Genomic DNA, 16,367 nt, shown 5'->3' on the forward strand with positions numbered 1-16,367 from the left:
ACCCTCACTGAGACTTCTCTCAGATATCCTGCTATTGTCCTAAGTTGTGGAGATCCTGAAGCTATGGTTCCACTGGACCAACGGGGTAGATGTTGGGGTAAATCAACTTAAAGCCCTGGATATAGGCCTGGGTGGTAGCCGAGTTGGTCAGCCCATCAGCTCCTCTGCGCCCATGCCACCGCTGGCGCCTTGGGTGACAACATAGGCCTCTCACTTCAGGCCGTTCCTCACCACCGTCACATCTCAGGTTCACCTTTCTTCATAGCACACAAACACTCAACTTCTCTTTCTCTCCCATTCTCCAACACATACTTGCTCGTCCGTGTGGCAGGACCCCAAGTATGTTTCTTGGAGACAAGTAATAATGACGTTTATTTTTAATCCAATCAATCTGTATTATTTCAATGGTTAGTTGAGGTCATTGCTTTTAAGGTTATTAAAGAGAGGGGCTTGCTATTTCCATTGGTTGCTTTGGTGGTGGTTTTGGCACCAATCACCAGCCTTGGTTGTTCTGGTTGGTTGAGTTATTGGTAGTTATTTTCTTCCTCCCATTAGTATTAGAAATTTCCTGTGTTGTGCATAATGGACTCCTCAGCTCTCCTTTGTCTCATGGATAAGACTCTTTCTCCTTTCTTAGTGCACAGTATTCCTTTAAGTGTTTCTGCAATGCTGGCTAGGTTGTCATTGATTGCCTTAGTCTGTGGTTATCTGGAAATGTCAAGAAATAACTTATTGGGTATCATGTTCTTGAGTTCTTTATGATTAGGGCTTAAAGTATCATTCCATGCTTTCTTGGCTTTTAGGGTTGCCAACATGAAATCTGACGTTATTCTGATATGTCTCATTTGTGTGTGAATCAGCATTTTCCCTTGCATCTTTTAATATTGTTTCTTAGCTTTGCATTTTTGACACCTGTAACAGTGTTGTCAGTTTGACAGAATCTAGAATAACCCGAGAGATGGGCCTTTGGCTGTGGCTATGGGAAGTTTCTTTATTGCTTCAATAGAGGTGTGATGACATATTCCCTCTGTGGGGTGGGGTGTTCCCTGGATGGGATTCTGGACTGTGAAAATGGAGATCAGAAGCTGTGCAGCAGTGTGCAGCGTGCATTCATCTCTGTCTGACGCTTTCCTGTGGATGCAATGTCACCAGCTGCCTCAGGCTTCTGCCATCCTGGCTTCCTCTCCATGGTGGACATACCTTGAACTGTGAGGCAGAATAACTCTTCCTTTCTTAAGTTTCCCATGTTGGGGTATTTTATTACAGCAACAGAAACACTAACACACCTTAACTGTGATTGTATGTGTCATGGAAAGATTGTCTGGTCATAGCTCTTTGGGGCTCTAAATGCTCATGTATTCGGATGTCCATTTCCTTCTCTGGGCTTGGATATACTCTGCTATGATTTTATTGAGTAAATGACCTCCACTCTTAGGCTTTAATTACCTCCATCTGCTGACATCCCAGTGTTCTTGGGAGTTTGGGTCATGCTCACTGTATGCATCATTTGTGTCCCCAATAAGGTTTAGCAGCAATAGTACTAGGGTACCTATTGGGGAACATTTCGTTTCTAGTGTTTTAGACTTGAAGGTATGAGAATGTAAGTAGTGACAAGGGGAGGAGGAGGAGCAATAAAGTAAGAATGAGAAACAAACAATGGGTATCGAGGGCTGGGACGTAGTAGAGAAAACTCCGTGGAGTGAGGAGTCCAGAAGCCTTTCCAGGGGAGGTGCAGGTTAACCACAGGTGAGCAACGAAAGCACAAAATGTAAGTGATCCTTAAACAAGGACTCCAGTGAAATAAAGGGTCTAAGGAAGGCCTTACCGTGTCTTCCTTGTTGGGACCGATGTCTTCAGCTATCTGGTGTCTCAGTCTCTACAGATGGAGGTAAGGGCACAACTCTTACTGAACCACAGAAGACCCTTGGAGAACTAGACCTGAGGAAAGAACTAATAAACTCCTGTCCATGCTTGAAAGTGTAGTGATGGCTCGCACCCTGTTGACTGTCTATCCCTGTGTCTGCTCTCTAGATAACGTGATCAATGGGCAGGACTATGAAGTGATGATGCAGATTGACTGTCAGGTGATGGACACCAGGATCCTCCACATCAAAAGCTCCTCTGTTCCTCCTTACCTCCGAGATCATCAGAGGAACCAAACCAACACCTTCTTTGGTCCCCCTCCCACAGCCACAGAGACGACCCATGTGGTCAGCACCATTCCTGAGTCGTTACAGTAGTACCCCAGCTGCACTGGGAAGAAAGCAGAGGATGAAGAGCCGGTGAGGAGTGCTGCTCTCTGCCCCATGGCAAGGGGAGAACTGCCTTGTGCTGCGACTCAGGGAAAGAGAACAAGAACAAGAAGCTGCTCTGATTTTCACCGTCTGCCCACTGTGTGGACCATGCTAGCAAGAGAGCAGTGCTCTCGGCAGTGCAGCCGTGTCGCCTGGTGTTGGTATTCTGTTGAGTTTTCCGCACTGCTTTTCCTACCGGATATGTTTGTTCTTAGTCTTCCTTCAGATGCCACCCACCTCCTCTTTTGTCCACTGCACTTCCTTGCACAGTAAAGCGATTTTCATTTAAAGCTTTAGAACACATGCTCATGTGGTTTCCACCAATTGGCTTTCTCTCTCCTTCAACTCAAATTCATTCTGAATATTACACTTGAAAAAACACATTTCAAAAAGCTAAACAGCCAAAAACATCCCACAAAGAGTCAAAACAGTTTGGAATTTTGGGTAAAAGGATTGTCCCCGGTTGGTAAAGTTTATTTTTACTTGTGATTTGTGGTTCAGCCCTGAACAAATAACTGTCGTGGGGTCTGAGAGTGAGCCGCACACTGGAAGAAGGCGAGAGAAGGCCAGTTGTGGAGTACAGGAGAGGCGGTGATCCGTGTACACTTGTGTTTAAACACTGGGAGCTGAGATGGGCAGTGTAAGTTTAGAGCCACAGCTCCCTTTTTCTCTTGGAGTGCTGCCATCAGCACAGATCCTAAGGACCTCAGGGCAAATGCTTCCCTTTCATTGTGAATCCTCAGCCTAGGACACACTCCTGTGAAACCAAACTCGGCAACGGACCTTGGAGGTGACTTCAGATTTAAGCAAGACTAGAGAGTTTTCCCTTAAAAACTGACTATGCACACAGCAAGCATGGATTCCCACTGAGAGGCTGTGACATATTGTGGCAAAATTTGCAAAGAAGGAAGGAAAGAAGAAAAAAAAAAAGCTATAGTTGGGCATATGCCTTTAATGTTAGCACCACTTAGGAGGCAGGGCAGCCTCTGAGTTTAAGGTTGGCCTGGTCTACTTATTGAGTTCCAGGACAGCCAAAGCTAAATAGAGAGACCATCTCAAAACAATAAAATAAAATGAAAATCAAAAGTTATGTTCACATACATGTCATTGTATTTTGCCTGTTCCCTTACCATAGCAAGCAGCTTTCATATTGTGCTGTACACTGTACCCTGGTAAATCCACAGAAATGGATGCCGGGACTCCCACTCTTCCTGTGCACTGCCGTCCTTCTGAAGTGAGAACTCCTTCAGAGCTTTTGATAGAATTTTCACGGTTGGCTTGCAAGCCTTTGTCAGGTGTTTCCTTTCCAGTCCACACAACCCTCAAAGGTTGTATGCAATCTGCTTGTTTTCTGCCTGTGACCCCATGGTGCCTAGCCCCTCACCAACAACCATTTTCTGGACATTGTTGCTGTCCTCCAAGCTAGTGAGATGATCTTGGGGCAGGGCCACTCTTGCTGTTTTACCTGGGAATCTGGGGTTCCAGGAGTACAGCTGCCTCCTTCTTCTACAGGGCAAACTGTTGGAATTCAGTGCCACAGTTCATCCTGATGGGCTCCTTGGTGAACTGCAGATGTTTTCCCTGGGAACTGGTCTTCTAATGGGTACCAAGGAATAGATAGCAAATACATGGAATACTTTCAGGGGTAGCCATTTGTGAGGGAGGTAGGATACCCTGTGGCCTTGTTCCTCCCAGCCTGTGAAGGAACCCAAAGAGAGGGTGTGGTCATGGCTGTAGGCAGTGGCAGCATCATTATTCCCCCTACTGACCTGCTGGAAGACACCAATAATATCTGACGTGATTCCAGTGGTACCTCTCCGTCCCGCTGTAGCACACAAGAAGAAGCCATCTGGGGGCCTCTTGCCTTTTGCATCTCTGCTCTGTTGTCTTCATTCTACCAGTTCCTCAGACCAAAGGCCTCTGTAGTGTCACACTTACTAAAGCTGATGCCTCTCCGACAAGTGACATTGGGGATGATGGTTGGGACGAAGAACAGCCAAAGAGCAGGCAGACATACAGCACAGGAGCTGGGAAGGGCTGTCCAAAAGTACTCTGGAGCCTTGGAGCCTTGCCATCTCTGCCCTCACTAGCCCTCCAGTCTTGTCCTTCCCATCTCTAAGTCCATCCTGAGGGATGAGAAATGCGGTCCTCCTCAGGGTAGTTTCAGGAAACAAGGGAAAGGCACTTGGCAGATGCGCAGACACATCCTGCTGTTTAATTTGCTGAAAGAGCTACCATCTGTGCATGCAGCAGTTTTTATCTTAATGTTTGCATGCTAGCTCGGGCCCATTGGAAAGGAAAGCTGCTGTACTGGAACCAACTGAGCAGACATTCAGGTTTTATTTTTTATTTTGATGAGATTGCCTTTGGGGGGCTATAGCCTGGAAATATAGGAGCTATATGTGTACATAATATATATATATATATTTAACTTATTAAGTTTTGAAATGTGATTTTGCAAGATTATGAAAAATTAAATAAATTTGAGCTAGAGAGCTGGCTCAGCGGTTAACAGCACTTACTGCTCTTCCAGAAGACCCAGGTTCAGTTCACAGGTCACAGCCATCTGTAACTCCAGTTCCAGGGGGATCCGATGCTTTTTCCTGACTTCTGCAGGCACCAGTCACACACATGGCACACACACACATGTACAGGCAAAACACTGATACACATAAAAATAAGTAAATCTGCTTCTTAAATTAATTCCATTCCCAGGAAGTCATCCACCTGTTACTAGATGGTTCTGTGCCCTGGACTGTTGGTACTGAGATGCTGGGAAGTGAGGACAGAGGCTGGCAGGGGGTCCTTCATGTGTTTCCAAGTCCCCAGTTTTGAAATTCAGTGGAAGTAAGTGGATGTTTCCTCCTGTTAACTGCTGAGTCAGAACTGCTTCTCTCTGGGGTTAGCTCAGAGAACAGCTCCCTTAGAATGGAACGTAAGCCTGCTTTCAGTTAAGAGACGACGAGAAAGGAGCTTGGGGACAGATGTTGTTCTTGCCACGTGTGGAGTACAGCAGCTTCGCCTTAGACCACTGGCCAGAGTCCCATGGTTATAGGTTCAGGGCAGCCTTCTAATTTCTTTCTTATGAAGTTGCAGCACAAAGTTGGCTTCTTTTCACCTTTCTTGTTAACAAGAAGTAGACACTGGACTGGCGTGATGGCTCAGTTGTTGAGAGTCCTTGCTGCTTTTCCAGAGGACCCAAGTTCCATTCCCAACACTCACGGCACAGCTCCTGCTCACAACTGCCTGTAATTCCAGCTCCAGAGGATCCAATGCCCTCTTCTGGCCTCCATAGGCATCTGCACACACATGGTACTCACTCACACAAACACATGCACATAAATAAAAAACGGTAATAATAAAGAAGCAGACAAGGACGTACTTGGAAGTGACAGCATCATGCGATTCTTTCCTAAAATTTCCCAAAAAGCTGTTACTTAAAAGCAGAGAAGGAACTGGGATTCAAACTGACTTTTCTCTCATCTTTAGAGAGACACTGTCCTGTCAGTCTTGCTGGCCCGAATCTCTGTCCTGGACAAATATTCCCCAATAGTCACCTTAGCGGTACGCTCTTGGATATGGCTGCCACGACTAGAACATTTAACAAGGGAGAACCCCCACAGTTTCACAAATGTAAGACTGTATTTCAGTCTTGTCATTGTACTCTGAAATGTGACAGAAATGTCCTACACGGACGACCCGGGGGACTGTGTGACCTCCTTCCCCACCGAAAGCTTCCAGTCCAGCTTCTGCTTCAGTGGGCTCTGAGGCGCAGTCTCTTGAACTCCTTTGGCCTAGAGAGCCAGGGTCTGATCCCAAGCCCTCCCCTTTCGTCTGAACTCATGGAGGTGCCCACCTGTGGAGGCATTCTTCCCACCTCAGCCGGAGGGGCTAACTGCTTCCTTCAGCAGGTACACAGATAGACCTGCGTGTTTAAGTGAGACACTCATACGGTAGCTCCATCACAGGAATCCACCCCCAAGCACGCCGCATCTCTCCACAATTGATAGACATTTCTGCCATCTACAGACCCCATTTTCTGTACCCACATGTTCTTTTCATCAGTTGTAGGCCATTTGAACTTATGTAAGTAATATTTTTTTCCTGCTAATATGAATATACTGTGTCATAATTTTAACAGAAAAAAACATAGAGCACAGAAGAAACATAATGGAATGAAGACATTGTTATTTCCACCCTCCTAGCACTTGGAGGAGATGTTCCTCCCCAGCCCCCGCTACAGGAATCACGGGTGATTTTTAAATAATTTCTGGACTACCTATGTGATATCACCAGAGTCCAAAAGGAACTATGCACATAGAAGAAATACCATTTTCTCCTGCCTAAGAAAATTCTATTAGTATTCTATTAGCTTATATTTTTAATAACTAAGCTTAAAACATAGTTTATTTTGGATATTACTAGAACCTCCAGCAATATCTGTCAGGTACGCATAGATCTATGAAAAAAGGAATGAGAAGCCTGTGTGGTTAGGACATTTACTGAGTTATGTCCTGGCTAGCCAGTGTCACAGAATGACCCTGTGTTCCACTAACCTTAAGCATTGCAGATTTAGTGCATGAAAAGACTTAACTTATATTGGGTTTAAGAACTAAAGAATAAATAAGTTACTTGTCAAGGTCAACAAATACCACACTGATGTGTTTTCTGTCCTCAGTTAACTGACTGTAGTTAAGTAAACCAGGAAGCATGGCATTTTCCCCAGTATGCTCATCCCAGACTGAACTAGTAGATTGACTTCATGGCAAGTGTGTATCGATTGACCTGTAGTAATTATCACTCTGGTTTCTGAGTAGTTGCCAGGATTCAGGAGATGTCGAAAGCTACGAAACACTACTAGTCTTTGAGATTCTAGATTTTCCCCCCTCCTCATGGTAATAAGGCTCAGCTAAAGCCAGTAGAACTGTATCGATGGTCATTTAGGGATGTTGGGAGGTGGATAGGTAGCTCAGATGAAAGAGTGCTTGCTTAGAACGCCTGAAGCTATGACTTCCTTCGCTGGTACCAGGCATGGTGGAGTATGCTTAGAGTCCTAGCCCTTGGGAGGTGGAGGTGGGAAGATCAGGAGTTTAGGTCAGCCTGGGCTACGTGAGAGCCTGTCTCACCATGTGTCTAAGGAATGGGGGAAGATATATTGTTCTCTTCTTTAATAATTATGTCCGTTTACAATAAACAATGGCAGCAGACTATTTCGTACTCTCCAATAAGTCTTTATAATGCAATACCTGTTCTTTCTCTAAGATCCAAATAAAGAGTTTTAAAACTTGGTCTGTCTGTCTGTAGAAAGACAAAACAAAGGAATTTCAATGTTAGTAGTTAGTAATGGGAAGGGAAAGCTAAAGAGGGTTTGTGTTTTGTGTGTGTTGAAATGAAACACCAAGCTTCTTTCTACTGTTTTCCCAGGATGGGCCAAGAAACTTTTCCTTTATTGTTGTGTCCAGACATTTGAACTACAATCACATCAAGGAGTAGAATCATCTAAAATCTGTACCTTAACATCCGCATCATCAGGGTTACCTAACTACAGATCCAGTCTCTACCAAAAGCCCTTCCCCAGCTTGGGATGTCAGTGCCGCCGCGAATGAAGCTAGTCTCTGTGGACTGACAGCAGTTTAGCGCAGTCATTGACTTCAGACTCTATGTGGGATGTAGATCAAGCCAGTTTTAGAATCTTGAAAGACAGTTGCAAAGGTCACTTGGTTGCACAGTACATGGTATCTTGAACAGAGGACTCTTCTGTTGTGACCCTGCAATTTCTCTGACTATTCCTTTTCAGATAGAGGCTCAGATCTGGTGTTTTGCTTACCACAAAATCTACCACGGTTCATTGCATCGCGTCCATGTGATATGATCAGTACAAACACTAGAAGAGAATCCTTCCTTAGTTCAGTTAGTGGTGATAGCTGTTGCCTATTGAAGATGTAACCTTCAGCCAGACATTGTGATAGGCATTATAGATAAGCTTTAAAACGGTCAGTCAGCCTGGAAAGATGGCTCAGTGGTTAAGAGCACTGTCTCTTCTTCCAGAAGGCTGGGGTTCTTTTCCCAGAATCCACATGGCAAATCACAACTATTTCCAATTTCAGTTCCAGGGAATCCAAGGCATATACATACACATACATGCAGAGAAAATATATATATACTTATAGAAAAATAAACGCCAAAGAATTTTTAAAAGATATCAGCTTAGTCATAGACATCATTATCCACACACATCACAGACAAAGAAACAGAAGGGATTAACTGGCTCAGGATCTCACGACTAGTACATTTAGTGAAGCTGCAAGTTTGACATTAAGCCTAAGGATTATAAAGTCATAGCCTTCTACATTGCCAGTCGCCCTTAGAGGCCATCCATAAAGGATGACAACAGGTGACAAAGCTGAGAGAAAGAAACCAAGCGATACATGCTCAGACAGGGGAACATCACTCAAAGGCAAGGGTCCAGTGGTGCTGAGGTTGCTGTGGGTGACTCACTCCCTTAGAAGACACCCAGTCAGTGCTGTCTGCGTGGAGAGCAGCTGTTGCTCTGCCTCCCCTGGACATTGGCCTTTGTGGTCTCCATCTGTATGAGTTTCACAGTGGGACATGACATGCATCCGCTGCCTGCTCTTCTGATCACGTTTCCCTGCGTGAAGAGTTCTCCTTGCAGAATTATCTCCTGGTGAGGGTGTTGGACCATGAGATGGTGAGAGATTACCAATCAAGCAATACATTGGTCCAGCACCAAAGGATCTGTCCTACTGTAAGTGCAACATAGTATAGTAATAAACGGGTCATTTTATAAAATTGACTGCTTACAAGACTCTGGAAACCTGTGCTCTCTTAGAGGAAGAACCCTGTCAGACCAATTTGAAAAAGTCTGTCTCCAATTGGTTACAGAAATAACCCATAATTCTGTAAACAGTGAACTAGGTACCCAGGAAGGACTCAGAGCCTCGGACTCCATCTCTGACTTCCATTTCCAGGTGTCCAGCCTGGCTTCTCAAGTCTCTGTGGCCACTCCACTGTCTGAGCACCAGGAGAGCTGGTGGGGATGCTCGGATGTCTCCTCACAGACAGTGGGATAGAAGACATGGCCCTGGAATGTGAACCTTTAACCACAGACTCTTAAGTGCTGCACCAGGCTCGAACATCTTGCATTGGGTTGTGGGAAACTGCAGAGAGACTAGACAATACTCTTTAAACATTGCCTCTTCCCTGGTTCCGTGTGGTCACCCTCTGTTCCCACAGAAGAAAAGACAACTTCCAAAAGTTGCTGGTCAGCCTAAAAGAATAAAGTTAGAGAACAAGTTGATCCCAGGAGAGATCTGGGAGTGGGAGGCTCACTGACCAGGGTCTTACCATAGCCGCAGAGTTCACTCCCCCATTTGACTACTGCTCCCAGGATATAACTGGTGTGTTTACCACATTGCCTCTGCTTTCAAGTTGCTGGAATTCCCCTCTGCTAAGGCACATTTTTCTCATCAGACCAGCACATTGCCCTGTTGAGTCTGGCAGTCTCTTAGAAGACAAAATCCAACGGCCCCCATACCACCAGCCAGGCCCTTCCCATCAAGCCATCAGTGGGAAGGAACTGGAAATTCATCTTCAACAGCTTAGGCAGGGAGGAGGCTGAAGCATTGAGACCTTTGTTGTAAACGGCTCCGTGGGTCACCATGCCCCTGGGCTCCTCTAGAGGTGCATTGCAGCTGTCAGCACACGGGACTAATTCCTGTCCCCAGGAGCTATAGTCTGGTTCAGACCAGCAGAAGAGAAGCAACCCAGAAGGAGAATTGAACTCACAGAAATTGGATTTTTTTTTTCCTTCTCAACACCTCTGAAGTAGGTGTTTGTAAGATACCCATAATTCCTGTAAGGCAGTGATGTTCAGATAGGCAGGAACCCTGTCATAGTCTCAGCCATTGTGTTAGGTCCAGGACTGCTGTGTGGGCAGCGTGCTCTGGACACAGGATTTGGGGCATGCTAAGCTAGTAGTTTGAATCATGTTGTGTCTTTACAGAGCCAAAACATACATTGTCTTTCCAGAAGAATAGACCATCAACTGGCATTTGCCACGTGTGTCTACATGCCACCACGTGTATCTACATGCCACCACGTGTGTCTACATGCCACCACGTGTGTCTACATGCCACCACGTGTGTCTACATGCCACCACGTGTGTCTACATGCCACCACGTGTGTCTACATGCCACCACATGCTAATGGTCACAGAGCACTAACAGTGAGTGCAGAGTGCATGGGGTCCTGCACGGACACAGGACTGGCAGAGAAAGAGCTCAGCCTTCCCTCAACAGATGGGCCTTCCTTCACTTTGCTTTTCCTTCCTCTTCTCATTTCCTCCTCCTGCCTTTTCCCTCTGCCTTCTGTCTGGCAGGTTAGAAGCTGCTCTGCAGTTACAGCCCCTGAGAACTTTCTAGAAAGGCAACTCCTAGGATCCCAACCCAAACCTACTGAGTCAGACGGTGGTTTGAATGAAAATAGCCCCCCCCAGACTCATATGTTTGAATACTTGGCCCCCAGATGGTGGAACTTTGCGGGAAGGATTAGGAGGTGTGGCTTTGTTGGAGGAAGTGTGTCACTGGAAGAGGCCTTGCTGGAGGAAGTATGTCACTGTGGTGGAGCTTTGACGTTTCAAATGCCCATGATGCCATTCCCGGTTAGTTCTCTCTGCATCATGGTTGCATCTCTAGATGTGAGCTCTTAGATACTGCCCTGATGCCAGGTCTGCTGCCTGATGTAACACTCCCCTCCATGAGGGTCATGGACTCTGAAACCATAAGCCCCAAATTAAACCCTGCCTTATCACAGCAATAGACAAGTAACCAAGACAGACCCTGAGGCTGGCTAGGCCCAGTAATCTGTTTAAGCAGGCCTCTAGAAGGATCCACATAGGCATCTGAGAGCCCTCTATGAAGATGCCTGTCCAAGTAGCTGGAGCTAAGGACATCCAGGCTCTGCCACTGGTACCCCAACTGCAGCTTCCATCTTCTGTGACTGCCACTTTGAAAGTCGACAGAGATTGTTGTGAACATTGGTTCACATGGCCTCCTGCTGCCCTTGATGGCTGCATTCCCAGCTGAAATGACTGACAGGAGCCGGGACGAGGTCCTTCACCAGGCTCATCCAAGTCAGCAAGCATCCAGGGCTCAGGGGCTGCATCCCGAAAGGGGACACCCTGATTCCTAGCTCTCCTCCAGATCCACGACTCCCGGAAATAGAGCTTCTGAGGCACCTTGCTCGAAATCACACCCTCTGCTGAGAAAGAAGAATGCCTCTCGGACTGATGATCAGCCCTCCCAGAGACACAGGCTGGGAGAGCTCAGGTGTACCTGGAAGGGGTCCTGCGCCCTCCTCTCTCTCTTCACATCCCCCAAGCTCTGTAGAGTCTATCCAGTCTGCTACAGGCTCTGCTCCCTTCAGCACGGTTCTCTACATATCAGCAGTTCCCCCAATCTTTGCTGTTGGTTGGAATCATGGAGAGTCTGCTGGAGGCTGGCTCCCACACCTAGACGTTCTGACTTAACTGCCGTAAGGTGTGAGGATAGGAATGTTACATTTCCCTAGGTGATTCTAATATAGATGGAGAAGAGGCTGGGAAGCAATGAGCTATGTCTTTTGAGACCTGCATCTGTTGTTTCTGAAGCAACACATTGCAAGACACTGAGGGGAGAGCAGGGTTCCAGGCACACACAGAGAAAGCTGTGTTTAAATAATCAGAGTCAAGACTGAGCAAATTCTCGTAAAGAAAGGAGAGAGTAAGTGGGGCGGCTGGCTATTGGATTCTCTTGTGGAGATGACGTCAGACATTCCTCGGTGATGTTAGAATGGGAAACATGAAAATAACCATGGCCACAAATGGAACTTTCGGTGAAATGGCAGGTTCTTGGAAGGAGAGGAAACAAGACCAGAAGGAGGAGGAAAGAAAGAGGGCAGACTGGGGCAGGGAGGCCCAGGAGAGAGAGAGAGAGAGAGAGAGAGAGAGAGAGAGAGAGAGAGAGAGAGAGAGAGAGAGAGAGAGAAAAAGTGAGATTCTGCCCCCAGGTCTCTGGAAATNCGGTGAAATGGCAGGTTCTTGGAAGGAGAGGAAAAGAGGGAAGAGGGAAGAGGAAAGAAAGAGGGCGGACTGGGGCAGGGAGGCGCGGGAGAGAGAGAGAGAGAGAGAGAGAGAGAGAGAGAGAGAGAGAGAGAGAGAGAGAGAGAGAGAAGGAAAAAGTGAGATTCTGCCCCCAGGTCTCTGGAAATGGTCCACAGAGACAGGAAGAGAGCAGGAGGCTTGGGTTGGTGTGAGGGACAGGTGAAAGAGGGCAGCCGCTGACCCAGGAGGAGCCTGAAGCAACAGGAGGACAGATAAACTAAGAGAAAGTAGAGTGATCCACTTCTTTTGTTGGGTCACATGGCCTCCTGCTGTCTCAGGTGGCTGCTTTCCCAACCGAAGTGACAGGAGTCAGGACCAGGTCCTTCACTGGGTGCACAGGCACAGCCAAGTCAGCAAGCATCCAGAGCTTGGGGTCTGAGTCCCGGAAGGAGACACCCTGACAACCTGCTCTCCTCCAGATGCGGCTCCTGAGACGTCCTGCTTGAAATCGCACTCAGAGAGAAGCATCAAGCATGGTAGGTGACCAAACCCTCCAAGCCTTGGACAATGGGAGTTGGAAGGCTTCCTGGGGGTTGGAATGTGGCTTAGCATGCGGCTTCTGGTCAGATTGGTTCTCCAGAGAAAAAGAGCCAGCAATGCCTTCACTCCCTTCCCCCCTCCTCCTACCCCTGGGAGAGGACTCCATGACTTGAGTTGGGAAGCCAAACCCTCCCTCTTGGAACTCTCTTGGGGAGAGAGTAGCCTAGAAATGGCACCTAAGGGTCAGACAGGCCAGCTTCAACCTCGGCTCCCATGTATGTTTATTGGGGTGCAGAAAAACAGCTCAAACCCAAGCTTGGCACCGGTCTGGTTCTTCTATTACACCCTAGTAACTTCTCTTGGGAGACCCATACAAAAATTGAGTCAGAGGGAAAAAAAGAAAAGAAAAGAACTTAAATCCAAGGAAAGTTATGCGAACTTGTAAGTTCTTGGAGCAGAGATTTTACAATGACTGTGTGCAGCATCAAGAGACTTTCTCATCAGGGGATGTGCGTGTAACCCGCCTGCTGTGACAAGCCTCTACAAAACAGAAAGGCCAACTGTGCCACATGGGGGTTAGAAGAAGGCTCTAACGTCCAGTGTGCCTTAGCACAGGCAGGGGGGTCCCACCTTCACCAATGAGACTAGCTGGTACGTGGCAAGATACAGGCATGACACAGACGTCCCACCCGGTTCTGCCCCCACCATTTGAAGTTGTTTCACTGGGAGGCTCAGGAGAGACACTCAGGGAAGCACATGGCCTTTTTGGGAGCCCAGCATCAAATGTTTCAAGTATCTGCCAGCCAGTGTCACTCCTCTTGGGTATGGTCCCTCAGCACTGTTGTTCAGGCTGCACCCACTGCTGGCCTGGCCTGGGAGCTGTGTTGGGATGTTCTTGAGATTCACGTTACAAGTCTTTGATGCTTGATGCCAGGAGCTGCCTCGGGGGCCGCTGTATTCCAGTCAGCAGTTCCCTATGGGAGAGAGGTTCAGTTCCTGTCAGGCCTCCCAGCTTTCTCTGCAGCCTCCTATCCATCTTGACCACTGGCTCGGGTGTCACAGACACAAAGGTAGACTGCCTTCCTCAGAGGTCAAAAGGCAGCAAGGTCCGGGAGCCAGAAGCAGTCACTTGCTCTAAGAATTTAAGAGAGAAGAAAAGAATAGGGGCCATGGCCCCTCTGAGTCAAGACTATGTCTCCCGCAGAGCCACAGAGGGTGGGATGGTCTGTCCTGCAGGAAAGCTGTGACCAAAAGGGCATCCCTGTGAAGGTCCTTTCTGTTCTGAAAGTGCATCATGGAAGAAAGCAGCCCCTCCACAACAGAAGCGGCCATTGTGAGGTGGAGGGGTCAACATGGCGCTAGGGTGTGTGGAGGCAGAGAAGAATTCCTCAGTCAGTAGTGAGGGCTACAAGGGTGGAATAAGCCTGAAGGGTATCAGGGGCTATTGAGAGGGCGGAGCGACTCAAAGGGTAATGGTGTGGCCATCAGCCCGAGGATCTGAGTTCAGTGAATCCAGTCCCTGGGATCCTTATGGGGAAGGAGAGAGGTGACACCCACAAGTTGTCCTCTGACCTCCACATGTGTGTATTATAGCACACACATAGTATAGTACATGTGCCCACAAATACATGAATAAGTTTTTTTTTTTTTTTAATGTAAAGGTCCTATTGTCTGACCAAAATCAAAGCTTTCTGGTAACCATCAGCACATTTATCCACTACAGTCCTTGCTGAGCTCTGACAGGGACAAGAAATGTTTTCCAAAAACAACCAGGCTAAGGAGTAAATGAGAACGAGAGGCCTTGAAGTGTCCTGATACAACATGTGTTAAGACAGCTGAACAAGTTTGGGAGCGGGGACGGTCACAGGGGAGGACAGGGATCTTCCTGTGGAAGGGTGGTTCAGATGTGGCGTCGAGGAAAGGTGAAAAATTCAGTCCATGTTGACTGGAAAAGACAGATGAGCAAAGGCAAGCAAGCTCCTTCAGGGTCCAGGGGAACCTGAAGGGCAAAGGCCTGTAGCGCCCAGGGAAGAGTCAAAATGGCCAATAGATAAGGCCTTGCATCCAGTCTGTCGTCTCAGTGCCCAAACTGGTCTTGAACAATCTTAAAGGGTTCAGGTGACTCCTTGAGCCTAGATCTGTTTCCAGAGTTATGCTCAAGGGTCCTAGGGGGTGCTGCATAGGCATCTGCTTGGGAAAGTCCTTTCAAAGGCACAGAGCACGGCTGTGGTAGCTATTCTTGGTTATCAACTTGACTGCATCTGAAATTAACTACACCACATCGCTGGGCACACATGTGAGGGATTTTTTTTTTTATTAATTAAATCATTTGAAGAGGAAAGACCCATCTCTAATCCAGATCTTTGGAGGTGGGAAGATCCACCTTTAATCTGGGCCACACCTTCTGCTGGCAGCCTCTCTCTCTCTCTCTCTCTCTCCAGCTTGCTCTTATTCTCTCATTCCTAACAATAGGAGTCCATTACTTCACTGGCATTAGAGCCTACTTCTTTGGGATTTCAGTGTATACTGGAGACTAGCTGAGACACCGAGTCTTGTGAACTGAACAACTATTGGATTCCTAGCCCTTTCATTGGGAAACAGCCATTGTTGGACTAGCTGAACCACAGCCATCGAATAAACCCCCCCATTCCATAAGTTATGTACCTCTAGGGAACCCCAGCACAGACAACTGCTTTTCACCAGGGGTCCAAACACACCTCCTCTCCTCAGAATATTGAGCTCTATGGCCCTGGGGTACAGGAATCCTTATCCATCTGGGCCCAAGAAGGCTTTGAGGGTTCTTTCTGTGACTTTTAAGCTAAAGGAAAGGCCAGAACTAACAACTCAATAAAATAATATTTACTGAGCTCTTCTGTGATCCCAAAGGATTTCTCCTAGCCATGGCTAAGTAGACAAGGGGTGGTCATGGTCAGTCCATGTGCTGGTCCAGGTGTTGGACCAATCAGGGGGTTTGAGCTAGAGCAGAAACATAGCTGTGGGCACTCACACCAAGAGAACTGGAAGAGGCTCCTTGTTCTGCTGCACGTGGTATGGGGCCATGTGCAAGAGCAGTGGGCAGGGATGCCAGTGAGAGCCCTCAGGGCTGCCTGCTGTAGGTTTCTGACTGCTGCCTTCTGTTTGAGCAGGGCAGAGTGGGTGGGGAACTGCCCTCTGCAACCAGAATCCATGGGAAGTGTACCCCGCCCCCAAGTCTCACCAGGCTCACAGACGGAATGCCAGCTTAACAGAGGTCAGAGGGTGGAGCTGGGGTTCTCTGGAGGGCAGCAGGCAAACCTAGTGTCTTTCTCTACAACCTCAGCCTTTCTTCAGTCAAAAGCTGGTTGCCATGGGACTCTGGGAAATTCACCAGAGTTCTCCAGCCCATTCTTGGCTCTCGTGGCTGTTGGCTACTCTCTAACTCCCCTAGGCACCGC

General features: G+C 47.5%; 1 protein-coding gene and 1 long non-coding RNA gene across 2 annotated transcripts in view; both read left to right on the plus strand.

The window, feature by feature from the left end:
• The window catches only part of Atf6 (activating transcription factor 6), a 174,991-nt gene extending 167,410 nt beyond the window's left edge, over positions 1-7,581 (plus strand). Inside the window, exon 17 of the mRNA XM_050158193.1 lies at positions 2,032-7,581. Within this exon, the coding sequence (XP_050014150.1) occupies positions 2,032-2,240 (209 nt within the window). The 3' untranslated portion in view covers positions 2,241-7,581. The remainder of the gene's footprint in view (positions 1-2,031) is intronic.
• A 4,948-nt stretch (positions 7,582-12,529) lies between these two features.
• The window catches only part of LOC126511204 (uncharacterized), a 47,933-nt gene continuing 44,095 nt past the window's right edge, over positions 12,530-16,367 (plus strand). Inside the window, exon 1 of the long non-coding RNA XR_007594617.1 lies at positions 12,530-12,929. This is a non-coding gene — a long non-coding RNA (uncharacterized lncRNA). The remainder of the gene's footprint in view (positions 12,930-16,367) is intronic.

Source organism: Alexandromys fortis, unplaced genomic scaffold (genome assembly GCF_014885135.2).
Source record: "Alexandromys fortis isolate MF-2015 unplaced genomic scaffold, M_Fortis_MF-2015_v1.1 scaffold_106, whole genome shotgun sequence".
In the NCBI taxonomy this organism is placed as follows: Eukaryota; Metazoa; Chordata; class Mammalia; order Rodentia; family Cricetidae; genus Alexandromys; species Alexandromys fortis.